This window comes from Dipodomys spectabilis, unplaced genomic scaffold, assembly GCF_019054845.1.
Source record: "Dipodomys spectabilis isolate Male_0828 unplaced genomic scaffold, ASM1905484v1 ptg000066l, whole genome shotgun sequence".
NCBI lineage: Eukaryota > Metazoa > Chordata > Mammalia > Rodentia > Heteromyidae > Dipodomys > Dipodomys spectabilis.
The window spans coordinates 5,524,461-5,550,860 of record NW_024870743.1 but is presented as its reverse complement, the minus strand read 5'-3'; the positions used below and the strand labels follow the sequence as shown (position 1 = coordinate 5,550,860).

General features: G+C 40.2%; 1 protein-coding gene across 1 annotated transcript in view; it reads left to right on the top strand.

Annotated features, from left to right (window-relative positions):
* Window positions 1-26,400, top strand: part of Rock2 (Rho associated coiled-coil containing protein kinase 2) — a 133,814-nt gene that overhangs the window by 34,617 nt on the left and 72,797 nt on the right. The window contains exons 2-3 of the mRNA XM_042680730.1: window positions 22,503-22,584; window positions 24,913-25,013. Of these exons, the coding sequence (XP_042536664.1) occupies window positions 22,503-22,584; window positions 24,913-25,013 (183 nt within the window). The remainder of the gene's footprint in view (window positions 1-22,502; window positions 22,585-24,912; window positions 25,014-26,400) is intronic.

Genomic DNA, 26,400 nt, shown 5'->3' with positions numbered 1-26,400 from the left:
GGCATGTAGAATATGGTGCATATGAGATCTTATTTTGCTCATTTAAACATAACTTGTATGTTAAAAATTGTAGCAAGTTGGTCCTAATAATTATACTGTTAAGTCTTGTTCCATTTATGTAATATTTTAAATATATTTAAGAAGTATTGTGTTTCACTAAATAATAACTGAAAAGATGATACATGCAAAGTCTGATATAGTTCCTTTACAGGACATGTAGACAAAGCACATAGATAATCACAGTTGGTATGAAGAGAACATTAAATCAGAAAACATTGGAAGTTGGGGCTGAGAAGGTGGCTCAGTGGTAGAGTGCTTGCCTTGCATGCATGAGGCTCTGGGTTCGATTCCTCAGCACCACATAAGCAGAAAAAGCCGGAAGTGGGCTGTGGCTCAGGTGGTAGAGCACTAGCCTTGAACTGAAGAGCTGAGGGACAGTGCCCAGGCCCAGAGTTCAGGCCCCACGACTGGCAAAAAACAAAAACCATTGGAAGTGATATTTCCAGTTGCTACCTTGGACTTTGAGGAATCATTATTGATACTATGAAATAGTATCAGTTGGACTTTCTCTCATAAAGTAGCAAGCAATTAAAAAAATCCTGATACCTTAATATGCAAAGTTTGTTATATTAATCCTCAAATAACAATGGAAATAATTGTTAGAGGATTTGGTCAGTTCACCAAGGAAGTACAAATAACAGATATTGCTCAGGATTTAGTATGATGAAAATAAAATGCCAATGAGAGATCATTTTTATTCTATAAAGCCAAAATTATTTAGAATGTGGTAATATCTGCTATAAAAGAGTGAATTTGCACATTTTATTGACTGTTGGTCACTGTTTCTATTAATGAATTTATTACCAATGGAGTGCATTTTAGAGCACTTCTAAGTGTGCATAAAATTGAATAATAGATAGTTGGGCTTGGTGATATATCCTGGAGCTTAAAACTAACAGTGGAGTTACTTTATCTCTTGTAGTATTTCTTTTCATTGATTGAGAAAGTGAACTCTTTCAATCATAATAGCACCTTGCCAAGGTCTCGTTATGTAGCTCAGGCTGGCCTGCAACTAATTTCATCCTCATGATCCCCCTACATCAGAGTTACCAGGCTGCCAGGCCTGATCCTTGTCATTGTATCTTAGCTCCTTTATATTTAAAGGATTTAACAAACTTTTAGTCATTTAATGAGTACCTGTTTATTCAACCACTACCTTGTATCAGGACCTTGTTTAGGCTTGAATTAGGCTCTTGTGGTATAGCAGTGGACAAAAGGGAAATTTCCTGCCTGTCAGTTTGCATTTTCATGGGAACCACAGAACAGTAATTAGATTGGTTGTATGTGAAATAGTGTTAAGTGATAAGGAAAAAGTAAAACTGGGAAAGGGGTAGGAAATACAGTATTTAAAATTTGTATATGTAGAGAAATCTGTTATGCTAATAAACTAGATTCTGAATGTATCTTATTTTCAGCTTTCAGTATTTTTCTTCTATATATTTAGTGTTTTGACTGTTTTGTGTGTGTGTGCGCGCGCGCTCTGATCTCACTAGTTTCCTGTGCTAAATGACTGTCTTTTTTTTTCTTTTTTTTTTGGTCAGTCATGGGGCTTGAACTCTGGGCCTGGGCGCTGTCCCTCAGCTCTTCAGCTCAAGGCAAGTCTCTACCACTTGAGCCACAGCGTCACTTCCAGTTTTCTGGTGGTTTATTGGAGATAAGAGTCTCACAGGCTGGGAAGGTGGCTCAGCGGTAGAGTGCTTGCCTTGCATGCATGAAGCACTGGGTTTGATTCCTCAGCACCACATATACAGAAAAGGCCGGAATTGGCACTGTAGCTCAAGTGGTAGAGTGCTAGCCCTGAGCTGAAGAGCTGAGGGACAGTGCCCAGGCCCAGAGTTCAGGCCCCACAACTGTTTAAAAAAAAAAAAAAAAGGAGTCTCACAGACTTTCCCTGCCCTGGCTGGCTGGCTTTGAACTATGATCCTCAGATCTTGGCCTTCTGAGTAGCTAGGATTATAGGTATGAGCCACCAGGGCCCAGCATGACTCTCTTTCCTAAGACTAAGTTTACTGCTATTATTTTATTGATTATGATATCTGTGCCCTTAGTTTGAACCTCTTCTTCTCTGACAGTGATTTGTAGATTTGGTCTTGGATGGTACACAGAGGTCTTTTACTCATTTTGTCCCCTAGTATTTTCCCTTTGTCTTTGACCTAGTTCTTCTAGATTATTGTCAACCCTGATATTATTATTTTCAACTTGTTCCACTCTGTTAGCAAGACCTTTGATTTAGCTTTATATTTGAATTGAGCTTCTCATACCTAGATTTTTATTTCAGTCAGATGCTTCTATACCTTCTTTTTAATTTTTTTAATCATTCTTGTCATTGATCTTTTTGAGTTCATCATTAAGAATAAACAATTCTGTCAGCTTCACTTTATTCAGTCCCCTTGCTGTGGAATTGTTGAGCCTGGAAAGAGATGTATATCTGCTGTTTTCATTTTAATATTTCTACATTAGGATTTATGCATCTGAAGGGAAAGTTTTTGGTTGGAAGGTTTAATATACTAAGATCTTTTTGTTGGAGATGTCTCAGAGTTTAGGTACAACTGGGTAGTGGCAAGATTGTGGTGATGTTTTAATTCTTTTTTTTTTGTCACTAGCCATGTAAAGAGAGTGTGGCTCAGTAATTAAAAATTCTGCCTCTGTGGGGCTGGGAAGGTGGCTTAGTGGTAGAGCGCTTGCCTTTCATGCATGAGGGCCTGGGTTCGATTCCTCAGCACCACATAAGCAGAAAAAGTTGGAAGTGACACTGTGGCTCAAGTGGTACAGCACTAGCCTTGAGCTGAAGAGCTGAGGGACAGTGTGCAAGCCCAGAGTTCAGGCCCCACGACTGACCCAAAAAAAAAAAAAAAAATCTGCCTCTGTACTTGAGATTCTGGTTTCTTTTCCCCTGTTGTACTCTGGGAGAGGAAGCTTAAATGAGGAGGTAATCTCAGGCAATATGTATCCACTCTGAGATTACACAATCTCTACTATCATAAATCATCACCACAGCTCCAGTTTCTGGGGGAAGGAGATAGGTTTATTGGAGAAAAGATGATACTCTGTGAAGAAGGCGGACCTTCGATCATAAGGTAGTTATGGGTGGAGATAAGAAGAAAAATGCAGATTATCACCTAATGCATGCTGCTTTAAGACTAGAAGGAAGTGGAATATGATTGATAGAATAGGCCTAATTAGGGCTGGGAAGGTGGCTCAGTGGTAGAGCACTTGCCTTGCATGCCTGAGGCCCTGGATTCGATTCCTCAGCACCACATAAGCGGAAAAAAGCCAGAAGTGGCGCTGTGGCTCAAGTGGTAGAGTGCTAGCCTTGAGCTGAAGAGCTAAGGGACAGTGCCCAGGCCCAGAGTTCAGGCCCCATAACCGGACCCCCCCCCAAAAAAAAAAAAAGAATAGGCCTAATTAATGATGTATAGTGGAAAAAAGATAAAAGAAGGATGAATGGACTAATAAATATATAAAGTAGACCTAGAAAGCAGGCAGGAGTACTTATTTTTACACCGGATAAAACAGACTTTCAACTAAAATTAGACAAAATAAAGAAGACCTCTTCCCTATTAATAAAAGGAACAACCCAGCAAGATGAAATTACAGTGAATAGCTACACATCAAGTGTTGATGCACCCAACTTCATGAAACAAGTACTCTGGAGTTAGAAACACTGATAGACAGACCCCCAACATAATAATAGAGATTTTAGTACTCCGTTCTTACTAGTCATCCAAACAAATCAAAGAACCATTAGAACTAAATGACATTATAATCCAAACAGACTTAACTGACACAGGATATTTTGTCCAGCAACTACACAATACATATTCTCAGAAGTCTATGAAATTTTGTTCAAATTAGATCATGTTCTGGACTGAAGGGTAAACAAGGTAGGTCAGACTTTCTTACCTGTAACTTCCGTAGCGCTTTGGATCCACACATACCAAGGACTGGGATTCCAACTGACTCCCGTGAGTATGAGTTAAATGCTCATGTGTTGCCTTAGGAAACCCTGAATTTAGCCTCGAGACAGGGTTCTTGGGTGTGGATTTGTATGACCATCCTTGGCCAAACACAACTTTTGTCTAGTTGGGTATAGAACAGGCACCATTTCAAGACAGGTCTAGAGGTGCACTGATGGATGTGTGAACAGTGTGTGTTACTGCTGGTGATTGTATTGACAGAGAGTTCTGAATAAACGTGACCTCCATCCTTACCATGTCTGGCATTTTTCCTTTGGTCTGCCTCAATTGGAGAATCTGAGAAGCACTTGCAACACAGAACATTAAGCAAGTCTTAGTTAAGTACTAGGTTGAAGTAACTCCTTATATGCTATCAGACCATAAGCTAGACATCAACAGCAAAAGAAATTACAGAAAATATTCAAACACAGGGAGACAGAGCAAAACATTGTTGAATGAATAGTGAGGTCATTGAAGAAATAAGAGGGAAAATAAAAAGTTTCTAGAATCTAATGAAAATGAACATAGATGAATGCCTACATTAAAAAATAAAACAAAAATGTCAGCACATGTTTAATAAAAGAAGGAATGGAATAAAAAAAAATAAAACAAAGCAGAAAGTAGTGCTCAAATAGCCTAATGATACAACTCAAGTTCCTAGAAAAACTAGAACCAGCACAACTTGAAATTAGCAAATTGAAAGAAATAATAAAGAGTAGGACAGGAATTAATGAAATGCAGACTAAAAATCTATAAAAAGGACAGCATTCAGGCTCTGAGTTCAAGCTCTAGGACTAGTACACATGTATGCATGCATGTGCACACACACATACACACACAAAATCAATGAAACAGCAAGTTGGTGTTTTGAAAAAAGATTGATAGACCCCTAGCTAATCTTATTAAAAGGAGGGGAAAAAGCCCCCAACTTAACAAAGTTAGAGACAAAAAAAGAGGACATTACAACAAATATAAATGAAATCTAGAGGGCCATACTTTAAACATCTATATTCAAATACACTGAATTACCTAGAAATGGATAAATTTCTAAATTTTTTTTTAAATTTTTGTTGGTTGTGGCCCTGGGTGCTGTCCCTCAGCTCAGCTCTTCAGCTCAAGGATAGTGCTCTACCACTTGAGCCATAGTGCCACTTCCAGCTTTCTCTGCTTATGTGGTGCTGAGGAATCGAACCCAGGGCGTCATGCATGCAAGGCAAGCACTTTACCACTGAGCCACTTTCCCAGCTCCAAATTTCTAAATTCATTTAACCTATCAAATTTGAACTAAGATGATATAAACAAATCTGTAACAATGAGATTGAAATAGTAATGATCTCTCAACAAAAGAAAAACCTAGGTCCCTATGGATGATGATCCAGCTTTATCAGGCATTTCAAGTGTTTGTCATCAAATTTAATGAAAACTGTTGACCTTCTTGATGTAATTCATAATATTTAGCAACACTTAAAGATTACAGTGATTAGCCTGGCTCTGGCGATTCATGCCTGTAACTCTAGCTACTCAGAAGGCTGAGATCTGAGGATCATGGTTCGAAGCTAGCCAGGGCAGAAAAGTCCCTGTGAGACTCTTATCTCCACCACTCAAACCCCAGAAGTGGCACTGTGGCTCAAGTGGTAGAGCATTAGCTTTGAGCACAAAAAGGCTCTGGACAACACCCAGGCCCTGAGTTCAAGCCCTACAACTGACCTCCTCCCACCCACCCCCCCAAAAAAAATTAGAGATTTGCTTTCATGATCTGTTGTCTAGGTCTAAAATGTCTTACCAGTTATGGTTTTGCTCAGTCTCTAGCATGAAATAGGAATTAATTCTTCCTCCTCTTCCATTCCTCCTTTTCTTCCTCCCACTCTGCCTCCTTTTTGTCTGTCTTCTTTTCCCTATCTTCCTTTTTGTGGTCCTGAGCATCAAACCAGGGCCTCAAGAATGATAATACTAGGTAAGCACTAACAGAAAAAAAGAATATCCAAAGTAAAATACATGTAAATTGTGGTAGATCATAGTCCATTAAAAACAAGAGTAAAATTACTAAAAAAAAAACAAAAAACTTTTTTGTACTTAACATTTGAAAGTAAATTGTAACCTTCCTTTTTTTTTTCTTTTTTTTTTTTTTTTTTTGCTGTTGTCGGACTTGAACTTAGGCCCTGGATGTGGTCTCTGAGCTCTGCTCAAGGCTAGTGCTCTCCCACTTTGAGCCATAGCTCCACTTCTGATTTGAGCGGTTAGGTGGAGATAAGAGTTTCCTGGACTTTCCTGCTTGAGCTGGCTTTGAACCAAGATACTCAGATCTTAGCTGTCTGAGGATTACAGGTGTGACCCACTAGTGCCCAGCAAACTTTTAACTTTTTAAGATTGAACATGTAAAGCTGTAACTTTACTGCTTTTTCAGTAAGTCATCTTAAACATTCCAATCATAAACGTTCCAATACTTATATCCAATTTAAAAGACTTGAGATTGCAGTATCTGGAGGTACTTGGAAATAATGTACTTAAACAGCATACTATGTTGTAGAAATAAATAAGCTAGCAAGAAATAGCTACCTAGAAGATGGTTGAAAGAACCATCGTTTGTTGCCTTTCTGCTTTGAGTTCAACAAATTTTAGGGCTATTTGTCATCTAGTTAAGGCTGTTTAGGTTTAGTGTCTTTGAGTAATTGTCTTTTTCTTTTAACTAGTGTTACTAATATAACTAGTTAAAAGCCAAAAAGGGAGATATGGCTCAAATGGTAAGGTACTATCCTTGAGTGAAAAAGTCAAGCAAGAGTGTGACGCACTGAATTGAAACCCCACTATCAGCACCAAAAAAACCCCCAAAAACCTAACAGGTCCAGATGCCAGTGGCTCATATGCCTGTAATCCTAGCTACTCAGGAAGCTGAGATCTCAAGATCATGGTTCAAAGACAACCTAGGCAGAAAAGTCACCTTGAGACTCTTTTTTTTTTTGTCGGCTGTGGGGCTTGAACTCTGGGCTTGGGCACTGTCCCTCAGCTCTTCAGCTGAAGGCGAGTGCTCTACCACTTGAGCTACAGCACCACTTCCAGTTTTCTGGTGGTTTATTGGAGATAGGAGTCTCACGGTCTCTCCTGCCTGGGCTGGCTTTGAACCGTGATCCTTAAATCTCAGCCTCCTGACTAGCTAGGCTTATAGGCGTGAGCCACCCAGCCACCTTGAGACTCTTATCTCCAATTAACAACTCAAAAAAAGAAACCCAAAAAACAAACAAAAAACAAATGGCACTGTGGCTCAAAGTGGTAGAGCCCTTGCCTTGAGAAAAATTGCTCCGAGACAACACCCCCAGGCTCAAGCCCCACGACTGGCAAAACAAAACAACCCAACAGAAACAACAAAATTTGTACCTTAAATTATTTTAGGTTTGGTTAATAAATGGGTTGAAACAGAATATTATGTTTGTGGGTACAATGATGTGGTATTGGAATATTTCCAGTGACCAGTTTTATATAGGATAGAAAATGAAAACTTTAGATCTCTGTAGTTTGAAAAAAATAAAAATCCAGCTGTAGTGATACATTGAATTCTGAGAGAGAGAGAGAGAGAGAGAGAGAGAGAGAGAGAGAGAGAGAGAGAGATAGAGATAGTTTTGTGTTTAGAATTTTTTTTTGGGGGGAGGGTCTAGTCGTGGGGCCTGAACTCTGGGCCTTGGTGCTGTCCCTCAGCTCTTCAGCTCAAGGCTAGCACTCTACCACTTGAGCCACAGCGCCACTTCGGCTTTTTTTTTCCTGCTTATGTGGTACTGAGGAATCGAACCCAGGGCCTCAAGCATGCAAGACAAGCGCTGTACCACTGAGCCACCTTCCCAGCCCTGTGTTTAGAATTTTTTTTTTTTTTTTTTTTTTGTTGGTCGTGGGGCTTGAACTCTGGGCCTGGGCGCTGTCCCTCAGCTCTTCAGCTCAAGGCGAGCGCTCTACCACTTGAGCTACAGTGCCACTTCCGGTTTTCTGGTGGTTTATTGGAGATAGGAGTCTCACGGTCTCTCCTGCCCGGGCTGGCTTTGAACCGCGATCCTCAGATCTCAGCCTCCTGAGTAGCTAGGATTACAGGCGTGAGCCACCAGTGCCCGGCTTGTGTTTAGAATTTTAAAAATTCTGTCTCAGATTTCCTTGCAGATCAACTATTTCTCATTCATAATTGCTGAATTACTTGTAATATACCTGGAAGATGGCATTCAGGGCTTAAGGTTCTATGACTCCACCTTACCCTCAATCTCCCAATACTTTGAATACAAATAAGAAATTACAAATACTTAGAGGATAAGTCTCTGCAATAGAAAAACCCTATTGAAATTTGGGAAAACTGAAGATAAGTTTCTTACAAATTTTTTGTTGTGGTTGTTGGTTTGAGGGCTTGAACTCAAGGTCTGGGCGTGGTTCCTGAGCCTTTTGGTACTCGAGGCTAGCTCTCTACCACTTGAGCCAAAGGGCTGCTTCCCAGGTTTTGAGTGGCTAATTGGAGATAAGAGTCTCACAGAGACTTACTTGTTCTGCATGGGCTGGCTTCTAACCACGATCCTCAGATCTCAGCCTTCTGAGTGGCTAGGATTACAAGCATGAGCCACCTGTGCCTGGCTTTTATAATTTTTATCTTGTACTTATTCTTTGAGTAGGGGGACATAATATATTCAAGAATGTGAAGAAACCTAAGCACAATGATTAATATGCCAGTTTAAAAATATTTTACTGTTCATTTGCTCTGGATTATTTATATTGTTAATCAGTTCATTGTTTTTGAGTGCATTTGTTTTTGTTTGGTTGTGGGGCTTGAACTTAGCACCCAAGCTCTGTCCCTGAATTCTTACTGCTGAAGCCTAGCCCTTTGAGCCACAGCACCACTTCAGGTTTTCTGATGATTAATTGGAGAGAGTCTTTCTTGCCCTGCCTGGCTTGGAACCATGATCAGATTTCAGCCTCCTAAGTAACCAGGATTACAGGCATGTGCCATTGGTGCCCAGCTCATATACACTTTGTGACCATGTTACAAGGACACCTCCAGGTGGCTGACATGGTTCAAATTAGTGGAACTGGCCTTGGATTAGGAAAGTATCTGTTTTCCTCATACTAATTCATTCCTCCTTACAAACATTTCAATTTAAGTTATAGAGTTTATTAAGTCCTAAGGAACAAATGAAGGTGGGCGGGAAAGAGCATATGACTTGTAGGAGGCAGAGAACAGTGAAATGCATTTAAATTTAAAATAGGATATGTTTCAGTAGAGATGAAGGGTTGTAGATAATTAATTTTTCCCAGAAGTTTAAATTTATCTGACCTGTATTTAGTGACTTAGATCTTGTTTACTTAGCCTTCCCTCCCTCCCTCCCTCCCTCCCTCCCCTCCTTCCTCCTTCCCTTCCCCCCTCCCTCCCTCCCTCTCTCTCACCTTCCCTTTCCTTCCCTCCCCTTTCCCTCTTCCCTTTTTCCTCTTCCTCCTTCCCCTCTTCCCCTATCACCTTCCTGCTTTACTTCCAGTCTTTGTTCTCCCCATCTATCATATATTTCCATTTACCTAGTCACAACAGACAGGTATTACTTTGTATTTAGTCGGCTGTTATGATTTCTTAACCTTCTTGGTTACAAATAGGCTTTTCTGGAAGAGTTTGTTTGTACCTACTCCGTTTAGCCAGCTCCAGTGTTGCCATAAAATGCAGGAAATTACTCTACTTTTAGATAATCTAGTCTTCCCTAGAGCATTTATCTGATGGAGCACTGAATAAACAGATTTGCCTTTATTAAACTATTGTTGTAGCTTAAGAATAAGATACTGTGCCGGGCGCTGGTGGCTCACGCCTGTAATCCTAGCTATTCAAGAAGCTGAGATCTGAGGACTGCGGTTCAAAGCCAGCCCTGGCAGGAGAGACCGTGAGACTCTTATCTCCAATAATCCACCAGAAAACCGGAAGTGGCACTGTGGCTCAAGTGGTAGAGCGCTCGCCTTGAGCTGAAGAGCTGAGGGACAGCGCCCAGGCCCAGAGTTCGAGCCCCACGACCGACAAAAAAAAAAAAAAAAGAATAAGATACTGCTAAACTATACTATAAACATATTAAGGCTATAGGGGCTGGGAAGGTGGCTCAGTGGTAGAGTGCTTGCCTTGCATGCATGAGGCCCTGGGTTCAATTCCTCAGCACCACATAAGCAAAAACAAAAAAAGCCGGAAGTGGCGCTGTGGCTCAAGTAGTAGAGTGATAGCCTTGAGCTGAAGAGCTGAGGGACAGCGCCCAGGCCCAGAGTTCCACGACTGGACCCTCCCCCCCCCAAAAAAAATATTAAGGCTATATATTGCATGTTATCAATAGGATAAAAATAGAAAAACTGGTAAAACTTTTTTTCTTACATCTGTCTATAGGTTGTTTTTTGAATGAACAGATTTTTTTACCCTTAAGTCTGCATTCGATTTTGTAAGTTACAAATGTGGAAAATAGGTCTTTTTTGTTTATTTTTTTAATAGTTTGATTTATCTGTAATCAGTATTAGGATAGTAGTTCTAATTTTATCTGGCAAGTAATTTTACAGATGGATATTAGATTAAGAATATCATTACAGCCGGGCACCGGTGGCTCACACCTGTAATCCTAGCTACTCAGGAGGCTGAGATCTGAGGATCGCGGTTCAAAGCCAGCCCGGGCAGGAAAGACTGTGAGACTCCTATCTCTAATAAACCACCAGAAAACCGGAAGTGGCACTGTAGCTCAAGTGGTAGAGCGCTCGCCTTGATCTGAAGAGCTGAGGGACAGCGCCCAGGCCCAGAGTTCAAGCCCCACGACCGACAAAAAAAAAAAGAATATCATTACATTAACAATATTAGATTAAGAATGGGATTCCAACAGATGATGTATTTTTCTGATAATTTGTATGGGGATATGTTTAGTTATTTTTTTAATTTTTTTGTCAGTCCTGGAGCTTGAACTCAGGGTTTGGACACTGTTCCTGAGCTTCTTTTTGCTCAAGTCTAGCACTCTATCACTTGAGCCACAGCACCACTTTCAGTTCTTTCTGTTTATGTGGTACTGAGGAAACGAACCCAGGGCTTCATGCATGCTAGGCAAGCACTCTACCCACTAAGTCACATTCCCAGCCCATGATGATATGTTTAAATGGTTGATTCTTTGTTTATTCTGTGGAGAGTTTTGGGTAAAAGAGTATACATTCTTTGAAAGGGAGAACTGTTTATAGTGGGAATGATATAACTTGGTTTAAAACACAAAGAAATTTAGTAATACAAATACAATATGATTTTAATTTTAGTTAGATACTTCAAAACAATATAGTACATTGGAAATACTACTGATTGATATCTTCTCATTGACTTGCTTTTGGGGGTAGGGTAGTGGGGTAGGGGACTGGTCCTAGGGTTTGAACTCAGGGCCTGAGTATTGTCCTAAGCTTCTTTTGCTCAAGGCTAGTGCTCTACCACTTGAGCCACAACACCACTCTCAGCCTTTTCTGAGTAGCTTATTGGAGATAAGAATGTCATGGACTTTCCTGCCAGGGCTGACTTCCAACTGAGATCCTCAGAGCTTCGCCTCCTGAGTAGCTGGAGTAGTTGAATAGCGTGAGCCACTGGCACCCACCTGTCTTGATACATTAGAAGAAAAAAATTTAGAACCCAGTTAAAATATTAAAAGTACTAATAGTTACCCGAACTAGCATTGAACAACCTTGCTACTTCTGCAGTTCTGTGAAATTGTTTTCAATTCTTTAAGCTTAATTGCATTAAAAAAAATGATGATAAATAACACCTACTTCCACAATCTGCTAGGAAAATTAAACAAAGTGATGTTATATATAGTGTCTGGTAAAGTTCTGCTTCAAGCAATCTAAATAGCAGCTGTTTTATTGCTATCACCTAAGATTGTTATTAATTTTACATTAATTCTTCTGATTCTCCCTCTAAAACTTTGATCAAGTCCATACTTGTTGCACATTTTGTTACAGTTTTTTTTTTTAAACTTTTGGGCAGTACTAGGGATTGAACTTGGCCTTATGATTGGTAGGCAGGTGCTCTACCACTTGAGTAATGCCTATACTTCCTTTTTTGCACTGGTTATTTTCCAGGTAGGGCCTCATTTTATGCCTGGGCTGATCTGGTCTGTGATTTTCCTGCTTGTGCTTCTCTCCTGCAGGGGATGACAGTATATACTACCATTTTCAGCCATTTGGCTGAAATGGAGTCTCAAACTTTTATATGTAGGTTAGTCTGAATTTCAGACTCCCAAGAGACTGGAATTATGCACCTGGCCTATACTTTCTCTTAGAATGGTTAACTTACCGTCAGAACTTCTTGTCTCATCATAGGTGTACTAGAGATCAATGTCTCAGAAAACACAGCCACAAATTATAAAAGGTGCCAGAAACCATACAGTAATGGAGGTAAATATTATTTTAATGCAATGTTAAAAATGTATGTAAAAATCCACAATGACCAGATAGCAAAATTAAAAATTAAAAACCCAAGCCAAGAAGCCGAGCGCCTGTAATCGTAGCTACTCAGGAGGCTGAGATCTGGGATTGCAGTTCAAAGCCGAGCCCAGGCAAGAAAGTCTGTGAGACTCTTACCTCAGATAAACTACTAGAAAACTGGAAGTGGCGCTGTGGCTCAGGTGGTAGAGCGCTAGCCTTGAGCTGAAGAGCTCAGAGACTGCCCAGGCCCAGAGTTCAAGCTTCACAAATGACAAAAAAAAAAAAAAATCAAAACAATAAAACCCCAAACCAAGAAGACTATTGTTTTGGGCCATATTGTCAATGTGAGGTGAAAGGCAAAGTCAGTATTGCTTGTCCAGATTTGCCAGGATGAGCCCTAGTTCCTGATTTGTGTATTGTTTTGGAAGGAGCCTAGCTAGCTTTTCTTGCCTTGAGCTACTCCAGGCCTTGCTTAATTATTTAGTAGTCAAGAGAACTGCTCAGCAGCATGATTTTTATAGGCGATCTCCAGTCTGCATGTTGTGAGAGGGTGTTATAGATCTGGTGCCATTATTGACTTAAGGTTACCCAGCCTAATGTCAGACGCAAGGGGATATAACTCAAGTTTCTTAATTAATAGACTTCTTTTACTATATTGTTTCTGCATAAAACACAACTGTGTATTATTTTATGTTCTTCAGGTTTTTGCTTTTGGCAGTACTAGGGTTTGAACTCAGAGCCTAGCACTTGCTAGACAAGTACGCTACCACTTGAGCCACATCTCTTATCATTTGAATTTTTATTTTCTCTTGTTTGTGGATTATTTTCTCCTTGGAAATATCTTATTTTGGGCATTGTATATATTTCTTCTATTAGTCTGTTGTGATACTGAGGATTAAACTCAGCATCTCCTTCTTAGTAGGAAGATGCTAGACAATTTAAACCATGCCCTCAGCCTTCTTTTGATTTTTGATGGCTACCATATACTTGCTAAACATTTTATTTTTGTTTTGTTTCTGTGCTGGTATGGAGGTTTGAATCCAAGGTCTAGGCACTTGGCTTTTTTACTCAAGTCTAAATGCTCTGCTACGTGAACCATAGCTCCACTGCTGGCTTTTTGGTGGTGTTATTTGGCAATAATAGTGTTGGCAATAAGACTGTCCTGGGCTTCCCTATCCAGGCTGGCTTTGAATCATAATCCTCAGATCTCAGCCTCATGAGATTCTAGGATTACAGTCATGAGCTGCTGGTGCCCAGCAAGAATGTTTTAAGTATAACAAATTCAAGTACGCAGAGAGGTTTTAGAAAAGCTAAAGATAATCTAGAAGTATGTTCATTATTGGAGGAATTGCTACTTCCACCACAATTCATAGTTCAGGTTCTAAGCAGGAGTTTGATAAAGTTATCTCTTAGTTCTAAATATGAATGCTATTCTGCTTATTGCTTTTTACTACATTAATGTACCACTGTATTGTTTTGAACCAATATGAAGTCTTAAAAACTAATTTTTCTAGCTCCAAACCTGGTTTATGTGTGCCTGTAATTCCAGCACTCAGGAGGTGGAGACAGGAGGATCATGAGTTCAGAGCCAACCTGGGTTACATTACATAATCACGACTTACATGACAAGAACCTGCCTCAGATAAAGCCAAGGGTGAGGATGTAGCTCAATGGTAGAGCATTTGCTTTGTATACACAACTTTAATTCAATCTATAAGGGCAAAATAATTTTTTTGTTACAGCGAGTAACTAAAGATTTATAGATAAGCTGGGCTCTGGTGGCTCACACCTGTAATCCTAGCAATTTAGGAGGGTGATATCTAAGGATCACGGTTTAAAGCCTTCCTGGACAGGAAAGTCCTTGAGACTTACTTCCAGTAAACTACTTAGAAAAAGATGGTAATAGTATGGCTCAAGTGGTAAAGCGCTAGTCTTGAGCACAAAGAGGCTTGGGGACAATGCCCAGGCTCTTAGTTCAAGTCCCAGGACCAGCACCAAAAAGAAAAAAAAAGTTTATAGATGTAAATAGTTAGCTACCCAGGCTTTTTTTTGTGTGGTTTTTTTTTTTTTTTGGGTCCTGTCGTGGGGCCTGAACTCTGGGCCTGGGCGCTGTCCCTCAGCTCTTCAGCTCAAGGCTAGCGCTCTACCACTCGAGCCACAGCACCACTTCCGGCTTTTTTTCTTTTTGCTTATGTGGTGCTGAGGAATCGAACCCAGGGCCTCATGCATGCAAGGCAAGCGCTCTACCACTGAGCCACCTTCACAGCCCATACCTAGGCTTTTATAATTGAATTAATTTGCATGATAAACTATGTTAGACACTTCTACTTACTAGTCTTTTATTTCTTGTGTGCATTGGTAAATTTTTCTTATTCAATTAAGATTCTCTTAGTAGTAATAAAACTCTATTTGGTTAAAGATGAGCTAAGTTTAGTTTGTCATTTAGTTTGTTTGACAGATCTTATACTATTGTGCTTGCAAAGTGATGCTGTATTTATAAAATAAGCATTATAACTTTTGTATAACTGATAGATAAATAACTTAGGTTTTTCCAGATGAAATATAAAGCAGGCCTTTTTTGAAGGTCGGCAGGGGCAGTATTGCTATGTGCCCTTGGTGGACCTTGAGCTCACGATCCTCTTGTCTCAACCTCCTGATTGCTGGGATTAAAGGCATGTTGGAATTAAAGGTATGCCGCTTTCAAATAGTACAGCATATACTTCTGACTTAACAGTTTGTCATATAAACATATAGGTGATAGCTTAAGAATTCACACAGATTAAACAAGTATTCCTCATTTGAAAATCAAAAACTTAAACTGAATGGAGTTGTGGTTCAAGTGCTAGAGCTCCAGACTTGAGTGAAAAAGCTTAGTGCCAGGCCCCGAGTTGAAGCCCCAGTATTAGCACAAAGACAGACATTTTTAAAGCACTACAATGGAGAATTGTATATCTGACTTCATCATAGGTTGCAGTCAACATTCAGGCTTACTAAAATTGTTCGGCTTATAATAATACAATTACCATCAGGCTATATGTCATGTGTATGTAAAGGTTAAATGAATTTGTCGTTACATTTGTGACTTATCCCCCAAATACCTCATCTTTTTATGCAAATAAAAATACATTGGTCTCGCACATTATGGTTCTGCAGTTTTTAGTTTTGTATTTGTATTCGAAGTTATAAGGAAATGTATTGCAAATTCATTTAACATTTCCTGATTACTTATTTGTATAGCAGATATATAGGAAAATGTTTCATATAACGAACCATTTTCTTTTGCTGTATCAACTTTAACATGTATATATTGTTTAGTATTCTATTATAGGAATAACTTCATTAACTTTAAATTCAATAATCTTAGCACAAAAGTATCATAAAATTCAAATCCTGTTAACACATAAACTGTTGGCTTATGGAAACTTTTTTCTTTTGGTTGGTTGGTTATGGGGCCTGAACTCTGGGCCTGGGCATTGTCCCTCAACTCTTAAGCTCAAGGCTAGTAGTGCTCTACACTTGAGCCACAGTACTACTTCTGGCTTTTTCTGCTTATGTGGTGCTGAGGAATTGAACCCAGGGCCTCATGCATGCAACGCAAACACTCTGCCACTGAGCCACCTTCCCAGCCCCTTGTGGAAACTTTTTAACCTCTAAACTTCAGTTTTTATGGCAACTGCTGTAGTATACCATTAGTAGCTAACTTATATGTTGTTGTGAGGATTCACATGTTTAGTTTATGTAGTGGTTTGTACTGTGCATGGCATAAAAAGTAAGAAAAGTTATTGTTAGCCAGGTATGTTTCATGTCTGTAATCAAAGGGATTCATGAGGCTGAGATGGAAGGATTGAGTTTCAAGGCTAACCTGGGCAAAAAGTTTGAGACCCCTCTATCTCAACCAATCAAAAGCTGCACAGTGGTCATTCCTGTCATCTCATCTGTGTGGAAAGCATAAATAGGAAGATCACTTTCCAGTCTGGCCCAGACCAAAAGTGAGAACCTATATGAAAGTAGAAAGTGTGACTCAAGTGGTAGAGCATTTGCCCAGCTAGTGAATGGGCCTGAGTTCAAACTCCAGCACTGCCAATAAAGAAAAGTTCCTATTGTTAATTATGAATGTTGTATTGACTTGTGTACTTTTAAAGTTTTTGGTGAACAGATTTCACAATAAAAGGTACACAATTTAGAGTTGATTTAAATGCTAAATATTCTTTATAGTCTGGATATAAACTAACAGTAAGAGTAAATGATTTTTCTCATTAGTTAGAGAATACTTCATTTTGTTTTCTAATTAAACTCATGTAGACAAGACCTTACACATTTAATACAGTGCATTTACCCCTGTACAAATGGAAAAAAATTGTTTAACATTTCTAGACCAATATGACTTTTAATTTCTCTACAATGCCAACTCAACACAATAAACGAGCATGATTTTTCCCAAAGTTTACACCACAGCTAAGTTTCTAAAAATTCAAATTACGTATGTGTGTGTGTGTGTGTATGTATGTGTATGTATGTACACCAATACTAGTAGTATGTTTGCACCAATAGCAGCAACAGCCTTTCCAGGTCTTACAGTCATCTGAACAAAATTAGATATCCAGCATAGTCCATTAATAAGGAAAAAAAGATTTTAAAAAAACTCAGAAAAATGTGAAGTTCTGTTACTGTTGTGGTACTCGGCACCATTTTTTAAAATTAGTTTTTCAGTCATCATCTGGAAAAAAAAACATTCCTGAATAACATCATTAAAAAGAGCTCTGGCCAGGTGCCAGTGGCTCACGCCTGTAATCCTAGCTACCCAGGAGGCTGAGACCTGAGGATCGCGGTTCAAAGCCAGCCTGGGCAGGAAAGTCTGTGAGACTCTTATCTCCAATGAACCACTAGAAAACTGGAAGTGGCACTGTGGCTCAAGCGGTAGAGTGCTTGCCTTGAGCTGAAGAGTGCAGGGACAGCGCCCAAGCCCAGAGTTCAAGCCCCATGACCACCACCACCAACAACAACAAAAAAAGAGCTCTGGTAAAGCATAGTGTCATAAAGTAGGTAGAAGATGTTTTACATCACAGAGGCATGGTACAATCCTGTCCTATTTCTGTAACACTTGAGGATACAATTGAAAGGGTGTTATTGAGACTTGAGTCTACTTTTCCAGCAGAGGGCCAGGGCTCGAAGGATGGTATGTAAAGAAATGCATTTTCTTAGGATTTCCTTCCATTAGTGGCACAGTTCTAAGTATTGGCTGTGTTCATGAACAACAGCTACAAACCATTTGAAAATTGGGGAGAGGGAGCAGGAAGAGAAAACAAAACCAAAACAAAAAAACAAAGACCATATTCTACATATCAATTCATACAGAAGAGCTGACTGAGTAAAGTCAAGTAAGACACAACCTAACAATGTTTTATCATATCTGTTATGTTTGAATGTAATGCCAAAGTTGTGTTTGATTTTGCTTTCAAGTGCTGTGGTTATATTACATTAAAATGTAGTACTAAGAAGGTGGCAAACAATGATTTGGAAACAACAAATCTGTAATCAGTGCTTAGAAAGGTCACTGATGACTTTTTCTCAGACTTGGGTTTGTGTGGCTTACCTAGCTTTTCTGTTTCTGGTATCTCTGCTATATTCCTCTGGCCTCAGGATACCACAACAAACTTGATTCCCTGCTATGTCCCAGTCTTTCCTCTTCTCAGTCTTTTGTTATTGCCGTTTATCCCAGATCATGGTCTTCATTTGTCTGAAACACTTATTTATTTATTTGTCGGTTGTGAACTCTGGGCCTTGGCGCTGTCCCTCAGCTCTTCAGCTCAAAGCTAGCTCTCTACCACTTGAGCCACAGTACCACTTCCGGTTTTCTGAGTGCTTTATTGGAGATAAGAGTCTCATGGTTTTCCTACCGAGGCTGGCTTTGATCTGCGATTCTCAGATCTCAGCCTCCTGAGGTAGCTAGGATTACAGGCGTGAGCCACTGGTGCCCAGCTTTATTTATTCTTTGTACATTTTTTATTGTAAAAGTACTGTACAGAGGGGTTACAGTTACATGAACAAGGTCATGAGTACGTTTCCTATCGAGCATTGTTTCCTCCTCCTTTGTTTTTTCCCCTACCATTCCTTCCCTCCCACCTCCACAACTACACTCGCCCCCCCCCCCCCTTTGTCTGTAACACTTCTTTGGTGACTTTTTTGATGTTTGTTTTCAGTCCTAGGGAATAAACCAGAGTCTCTTCCATAATAGACAAGCACTCTACACTGAGCTGCATATACCCCAGCTCAAAACTTTTCTGAGGGGCTGAGAATGTGGCTTAGTGGTGGAGCGCTTGCTTACATGAGTAAGTCCTGGGTTCAGTTCCTCAGCACCACATACACAGAAAAGACTGGAAGTAACACTATGGCTCAAGTGTAGAGCGCTTGCTCTGAGCTGAAGAGCTTGGGGACAGTGCCCAGGCCTTGACTTCAAGCCACACCACCACCAAGAAAAAAAAAAGTAAAAATCAGAAAAGTTTTTGTTGTTGTTGTTTCCTTTCTTTGCCAGTCCTGGAGCTTGAATTCAAGGCCTGAGCACTGTCTCTGAGTTTCTTTTGCTCAAGGCCATTGTTCCACCACTTGAGCCACAGTGCCACTTTCAGTTTTCTGGTGGTTAATTAGAAATAAGAGTCTCACAGCCTTTCCTGTACTGTTAAATACTACGCACATGCCAGTAATCCACACACACATAAAATTTTCAGATGAGTTTGGTGCTGAATTTAACAATGGAAATTCTTAAAAGTGGGGTTGGAGGCGTGGCTCAGTTGGTAGAATGCTAGCCAGTGAGTGAAAGTGGCAGGTCCTGCGTTCAAGTCCCAGAATTTGACCTAAAAAATAAGGAAAAGGAATTTCTAAGAGTCTTAACTCCCGTCGTTTTGGCAATCATTTTTGACAGTCCAGGCTGTGACATCTTTCCAGCATACCCTCCTTCCCTTTGAAGTGTTTATTTGAATATTTAAAAATAATTAGAAGGAGGAGCTGGAAGGTGGCTCAGTGGTAAAACACTTGCCTTGCATGCGTGAGGCCCTGGGTTTGATTCCTCAGCATCACATAAGCAAAAAGAAAAAAGCTAGAAGTGGCACTGTGGCTCAAGTGGTAGAGTGCTAGCCTTGAGCTGAAGAGCTGAGGGACAGCGCCCAGGCCCAGAGTTCAGGCCCCACGACCGGACACCCCCCCCCAAAAAAAAAAAAAATAGAAGGAACAGTATGTGGTGGTGAAGTGTAATCAACTCCAATATTTCATTCTTTGTTCACAGCGGAAGTATAAAAGACTTATGTCCAGGAAAACTTAGAAAACTAGACATGATATATGTGTGTATGTACCATGATAATAATTATGCTGGGAGAAATTAGGTGCTGGCTTCTACATAATTTTTATCTTTTTTGGTCAGTCATGGAGCTTGAATTCCAGGCCTGGACACTGTCCCTTAGCTCTTCAGCTCAAGGCTAGAATTCTACCACTTGAGCCACAGCACCACTTCCGGCTTTTTCTGTTTATGTGGTGCTGAGGAACTGAACCCAGGGCTCATGCATGCAAGGCAAGCACTCTACCCCACTGAGCCATCTTCCCACCCAACATATTTATTTTTTCTTAATAGCAGTGGAGAGCATACGTTTCTCTCTGCCTCTCTCCATACATTTGCCAAATCAGTTCCTGCATCAGGACAGATTTCTGTTGCTTAACCAGTAATGTGAGATAGAAATAGAGAAGCATTGAATCTGAGTAGGTAAGGGCTAATCTCAGTGTTGGACTGAAATTTATGTCTGATCCACCTATTTAGGTAGTTTTAGATAAAGCTTGAGAAGTATGATTTTTTTTTTCCCATTGTTCTTTTTGAGGACTTGAGTTTTCCACCCCAGATACTGGCTTTCTAACACTCTGGATTTGTCCTATGCCTCGAGCCTTGTTCATTCTTATTCATTGGTCATCTTCTTTCTGACTTGGAGCCAAGTGGCCTATGTGACTTTTTAGGTCTTACTCATTGCTTGGCTTTCTCCCCCCGCCCCAACCCTATCATCCTAGACTATTTTGTGATGCTGATGGTTTTGTTTTGTTTCAGTGGGGCCATGGTTTTTCTTTTGTATATTGTCCATATGCTGACAACTCATAAATCTGTACAATTAAAAAGTGTCTACATGGAGTATTCTTAATGTGGAGCCCACTTTGGCCCTGAATTCACTTTTTTGTCCTAGCTGGGCTCAAATGTACTCTCCTTTTGTTTCTGCCTTCTTAGTGCTGGGATTGTAGGCCTGTGTCAATATCACTGGCAGCCATAGCCCTGAAATATTCTCCTTTCACTTCAATGTGATTAGAAGTGTGGGAAGAGACAAATCATGTTAATTTTCTTTATTGATCTGGAGTTTTAGGTTTGAACCCAGGCTTTCCCCCTCCCCGCCTTTTCTTTCTTGGTACTTGTTCTGGGGCTTGAATTCTTCAGGGCCTGGGCACTGCCCCTGAGCTTTATTTATTTATTTATTTTAATTTTTTTAATTTTTTTGGTCCGGTCGTGGGGCCTGAACTCTGGGCCTGGGCGCTGTCCCTCAGCTCAAAGCTCAAAGCTAGCGCTCTACCACTTGAGCCACAGCACCACTTCCACTTTTTTGTCTTTAGGCTTATGTGGTGCTGGGGAATCGAACCCAGGGCCTCATGCATGCAAGGCAAGCGCTCTACCACTGAGCCACCTTCCCAGCCGCCCCCCCCTCCCCACTCGAGCTTTATTGTGTCCAAGGCTAGCACCCTACCACTTGGGTCACAGCTCCAGTTGTTCTTCTGGTTTTTGGTGGTAGTTAATTGGATATAAGAGTCTTCTAGGCTTTCCTGCTGCTCTTAGCCTCCTGAGTATCTAGGGGGATTACAGACACAAGCTATCTGTGCTAGGCTTTGAATGTATTTTTATTCTTAAAAAAAAAAAAAATCTTTATCTCAGCTTTAGCATCCACATTTTAAAAAAGTAGTCAAAACTTACATTGACCCCTCACACTTCAGCCTAAGGTTTGTTTATGTGACAGTGTCTAACATAGAGACTTTCATCATAGTCCTGAGCTAAAGACCCAGACTGTCCTCTGAATGGGTATCAATTAGTTTACGTTCCTAAAACATCTAGAGTTAACTTCTTTAAAAATGATGTTATATAGCATACATTTTAGATGTAAAAGTTCATAAACCTAAACCTCAGGAAAAATGTGTAATTTTCTCCACATTCTCTGAGGGGACCTGAAAAGACACCTTTTTTCATTGCTGTTTTCCTTCCTGCAATCCTGCAAGCCCTTCTTTACCTTTTCAAGCCTCTGTTCTTTCTTTTAGCTAGGTGTCAGTCATGGTAGATACTAGGGGATGAATTAAATATATCTACCCAGGCACTTAGAGTAGAATCCTGTTGCTCTTGCTTCATTTCATTTCTCTGAGCTTTAATGGGGGGGGGGGGGAGCTAAAATGAGATTGTTCCTCCTGCGTGGTGAGACAGTCACGCGTGCAGGGAATACTGCATAGAAACACCGCCACCTTCGCAGTCATGCTAGTGAAATAATTTATTTTGGGTCTTTTATTAGCTTTTTAAAAATCCCCACCAAATTGTGTGTATTTTTTCCTACTGTGATTATAAATTTATTGAATGATCCTGGGTAACAAGAAGAAAATAAGCATCCAGATACTCCATTTTAAATCTTTCCATGCAGTTTTTCAGGAGAAAATTTAGTTTCGAAGCTTTGGATGTTTATTCTTGAATTTTGTGTCCCGATATAGTTGTGCTTATATTTTTATTTTTATTTTTCCTTTTTTTTTCTTTTTGAGGGTGGTGCTAAGGATTGAACCTAGCGCTTTATGGGTGGTAGGCAAGAATTCTACCACTTAGCTATAATTTCAGCCCCTTAATCTCAGTATTCTCTGGTTAGGAAACCAGTTAGAGCTGTTGGATATGAACACTAGACAATGTCATATCAAAGTGGGTTGGTATTTATTCAGTGAAAACATATAACAGTAATTAAAGACATTTTTGAATGCTTGGAAATTTAAAAACTTTTTTTTTTTCTTTTTTAACAGGATGGCTTAAATTCCTTGGTCCTTGATTTGGATTTTCCTGCTTTAAGGAAAAATAAGAATATAGATAATTTCTTAAATAGATGTAAGTATGCTTGTTTTTAATCATATATTCATCAAATAGTTGTACTTTTGCTAGGATATTTGTTTGATATTTTGGTGCATAATAGATGTAAGTATGCTTATTTTTAATCATATTTCATCACATAGTTGTACTTTTGCTAGGATATTTGTTTGATATTTTGGTGCATAAATTTATTAGCTTGGTTAAGTATTAGCTCATTAACTTATTTATTTTTGTTGGTTGTGGGGCTTGAACTCTGGGCCTCCGTGCTGTCTTGAGCTCTTCAGTTCAAGGCAAGTGCTCTGCCACTTGAGCCAAAGCGCCACTTTTGATTTTCTGATGGTTAATTGGAGATCGGAGTCTGGGCATTATAGACATGAGCCTCTGGCACTGGGCTAGCTCATTAGCTTATTAAGCAAGGTGTTTTGTTCATGTTTCTTTTTAGAAGTTAACCCTTTGTTCTTGTTTAAACCGGTATTCCTTTTTTTGTTTTTGGTCGGTGGTGGGGCTTGAACTCTGGGCTTGGGTGTTGTCCCTACGCTCTTCAGCTCAAGGTGAGTGCTCTACCGCTTGAGCCACAGTGCCACTTCCGGTTTTTTAGTGGTTTATTGGAGATAAGAGTCTCACAGACTTTCCTGCCTAGGCTGGCTTTGAACCTCGATCCTCAGATCTCAGCCTCCTGGGTAGCTAGGATTACAGGCATGAGCCACTGTCGCCCAGCTTAAACCAGTATTCTTTCAAAGAAAAAGTACAAAATGAAATTGCAATGTGTAAAGTACATAAAGTTCAAAATTTTATATAATTATTAAAACTAGATACTTTCGGACAAATTATATATGGCTTTTCCAAGAGAAGCTTTAAATAAATATTGAGATCTCTCATACTTTTTTTTAATCTCACACTTTTATATTACTTAGTAATCTTTTTTTTTTTTTTTTGTTGGTCGTGGGGCTTGAACTCTGGGCCTGGGCGCTGTCCCTCAGCTCTTCAGCTCAAGGCGAGCGCTCTACCACTTGAGCTATAGCGCCACTTCCGGTTTTCTGGTGGTTTATTGGAGATAGGAGTCTCACGGTCTCTCCTGCCCGGGCTGGCTTTGAACCACGATCCTCAGATCTCAGCCTCCTGAGTAGCTAGGATTACAGGCGTGAGCCACCAGCGCCCGGCTCTACTTAGTAATCTTTATGTTTCTATATATGTGGGAATTTAAGGAAAAATAATTTGATGACAATTACTAGAAGATATGTGGTTATCTTTAATATATGCTAGTATTGGTGTTGGGAATAAATTGAATTCTTAGAATGAGAAATTCTTAAAATGATTGATACATGCTTTTTATCACCATATATACTTTTTACTTTGGAGTTGACAAATTAGTTAATTAATGGGGGATATTTCCCCCACTAAGCACTCTTGTCTGTAGTTACTGTACATCATGAAATACATAAGTCATCCTTAAAAAAAAAAATAGGCTGACAAGATTTATTACTAAGATTAGCCTTGAGGGTAACTTCATAGCAGCGGCCTGCTGTGTCTGCAATGCATACTAGATTACCTGGGTCCTCACTTTTACTTGCCAAGCAACAGAGTGAGAAACAAAGTAGCTTAATTGTTGCTTTTTGCCAGTTAATAGTCTTCATGTAACCATATTAAACTGTGGAGTGACATGGAGGCTCACAAAATCCTGGCTACTTAGCATGCTGAGATCTGAGGATCTCAGTTCAAAGCCAACCTTGGCAGGAAAGTCCATGAGACTCTTTTTTTATTTTTTATTATTTTTTGGGGTCCGGTCGTTGGGGCCTGAATTCTAGGCCTGGGCGCTGTCCCTCAACTCTTCAGCTCAAGGCTAGCACTCTATCATTTAAGCCACAGTGCCACTTCCAGCTTCTTCTTTTTGCTTATGTGGTGCTGAAGAATCGAACCCAGGCCTCATGCATGTAAGGCCAGCCCTCTACCACTGAGCCACCTTCCCAGCCCAAGTCCATGAGACTCATCTCCAGTTAACCACCAGAAAACTGGAAGTGGCGCTACAGCTCAAAGTGGTAGAGCGCTAACCTTGAGCAAAAAAGCTCAGACAGAGCCCAAGCTTCATGACTGCGCGTACCCCCCCCCCCCCCCCATAGCAAAAACCAAAAAAAATCACAAACAAAAAAAAGTGTGGAGTGTTCTGGTTCTCTGATGTTAGTTAGAATAATGTTTATCTTAGAATCTTAAAATAGGAGCCTTTAAATGCCATTTTGTAAATGAAGTCCATTTGTGAAGTAAAAATAGGCTTACAAATTTGGTGATTATTTTAAAATACTGCTAATAAGTATGATGACTGCTATTACAAATATGATATTTTTATTGTAGATGAGAAAATTGTGAAAAAAATCAGAGGTTTACAGATGAAAGCAGAAGACTATGATGTGGTGAAAGTAATTGGAAGAGGTGCTTTTGGTGAAGTCCAGTTGGTAAGAACATAGGATTTAACTGTGGTTTAAGATTTCTTTTTTCTTTGACTTTTTTTTTCTTTTGGTTTGGTGAAACATTTTAATTAGTAGCAGCTTAATAGATGTTACCTGAACAGTCATGCTTTAAGTTTGTTTACTGACCTTAGTCATATCACCGTCTGAGGGCTGTGTTACTCTCTGTAAGAGGAGGCAGTTGTGTTCCTAACCATGTTCTGCCAACTCTGAAACATTGAGAAATACAACTTTGTTTCTACATAGGACTTGTTAGCAGTTAATCTTCCAACACAACTGTGTGTATGTGTGTGTGTATTGTACCAGAACAACTCTGTGTGTGTGTATGTGTGCACTGGTCTTGCAGTTTTAAATCAGCCTGGGTTCGGTTTTGAGGTTTTTTTTTTTTTTGGTCTGGTCGTGGGCCTGAACTCTGGGCCTGGGCGCTGTCCCTCAGCTCTTCAGCTCAAGGCCAGCGCTCTACCACTCGAGCCACAGCGCCACTTCCGGCTTTTTTCTTTTTGCTTATGTGGTGCTGAGGAATCGAACCCAGGGCCTCATGCATGCAAGGCAAGTGCTCTACCACTGAGCCCCGAGTTTTTTTTTTTTGTTCAAGGCTATTGCTCTGTCACTTGAGCCACAGCTCCACTTCCAGCTTTTTTTTTGTAGTTTATTGTAGTATTTTCCTGCCTGGGCTGGGTTTGGACCATGATCCTTAGATCTCATTTTCCTCCTGAATAGCTAGGATTATAAGCACGAGCCACTGGGCACTTGGCACAACTTGTTTTTTTGTTTTTGTTTTTGGTCAGTCATGGGGCTTGAACTCTGGGCCTGGGCGATGCCCTTCAACTCAAGCCTAGCGCTCTATCTATTGAGCCAGTGCCCCTTCCAGTTTTCTTAGTGGTTTATTGGAGATAAGAGTTTCACAGACTCTTTTGTCTGGGCTGGCTTTGAACCACAATCCTCAGATCTCAGCCTCCTGAGTAGCTAGGATTACAGGTGTGAGCCACTGGCACCTGGCATTTGTCTTTTTTTTTTTTTTTTTGTCGGTCATGGGGCTTGAACTCTGTGCTTAGGCGCTGTCCCTCAGCTCTTCAGCTCAAGGCGAGCGCTCTACCACTTGAGCTACAGCGCAACTTCCGGTTTTCTGGTGGTTTATTGGAGATAGGAGTCTCACGGTCTCTCTTGCCCGGGCTGGCTTTGAACCGCGATCCTCAGTTCTCAGCCTCCTGAGTAGCTAGGATTACAGGCGTGAGCCACCAGCGCCCGGCGCATTTGTCATTTTTAATGTTACATTATTTGCTGTTCTGTATTGATTTGATTGTTGTATATATATATATATATACACACACACACACACATATATATATGTAGAGAGAGAGAGAGAGAAAGGCTT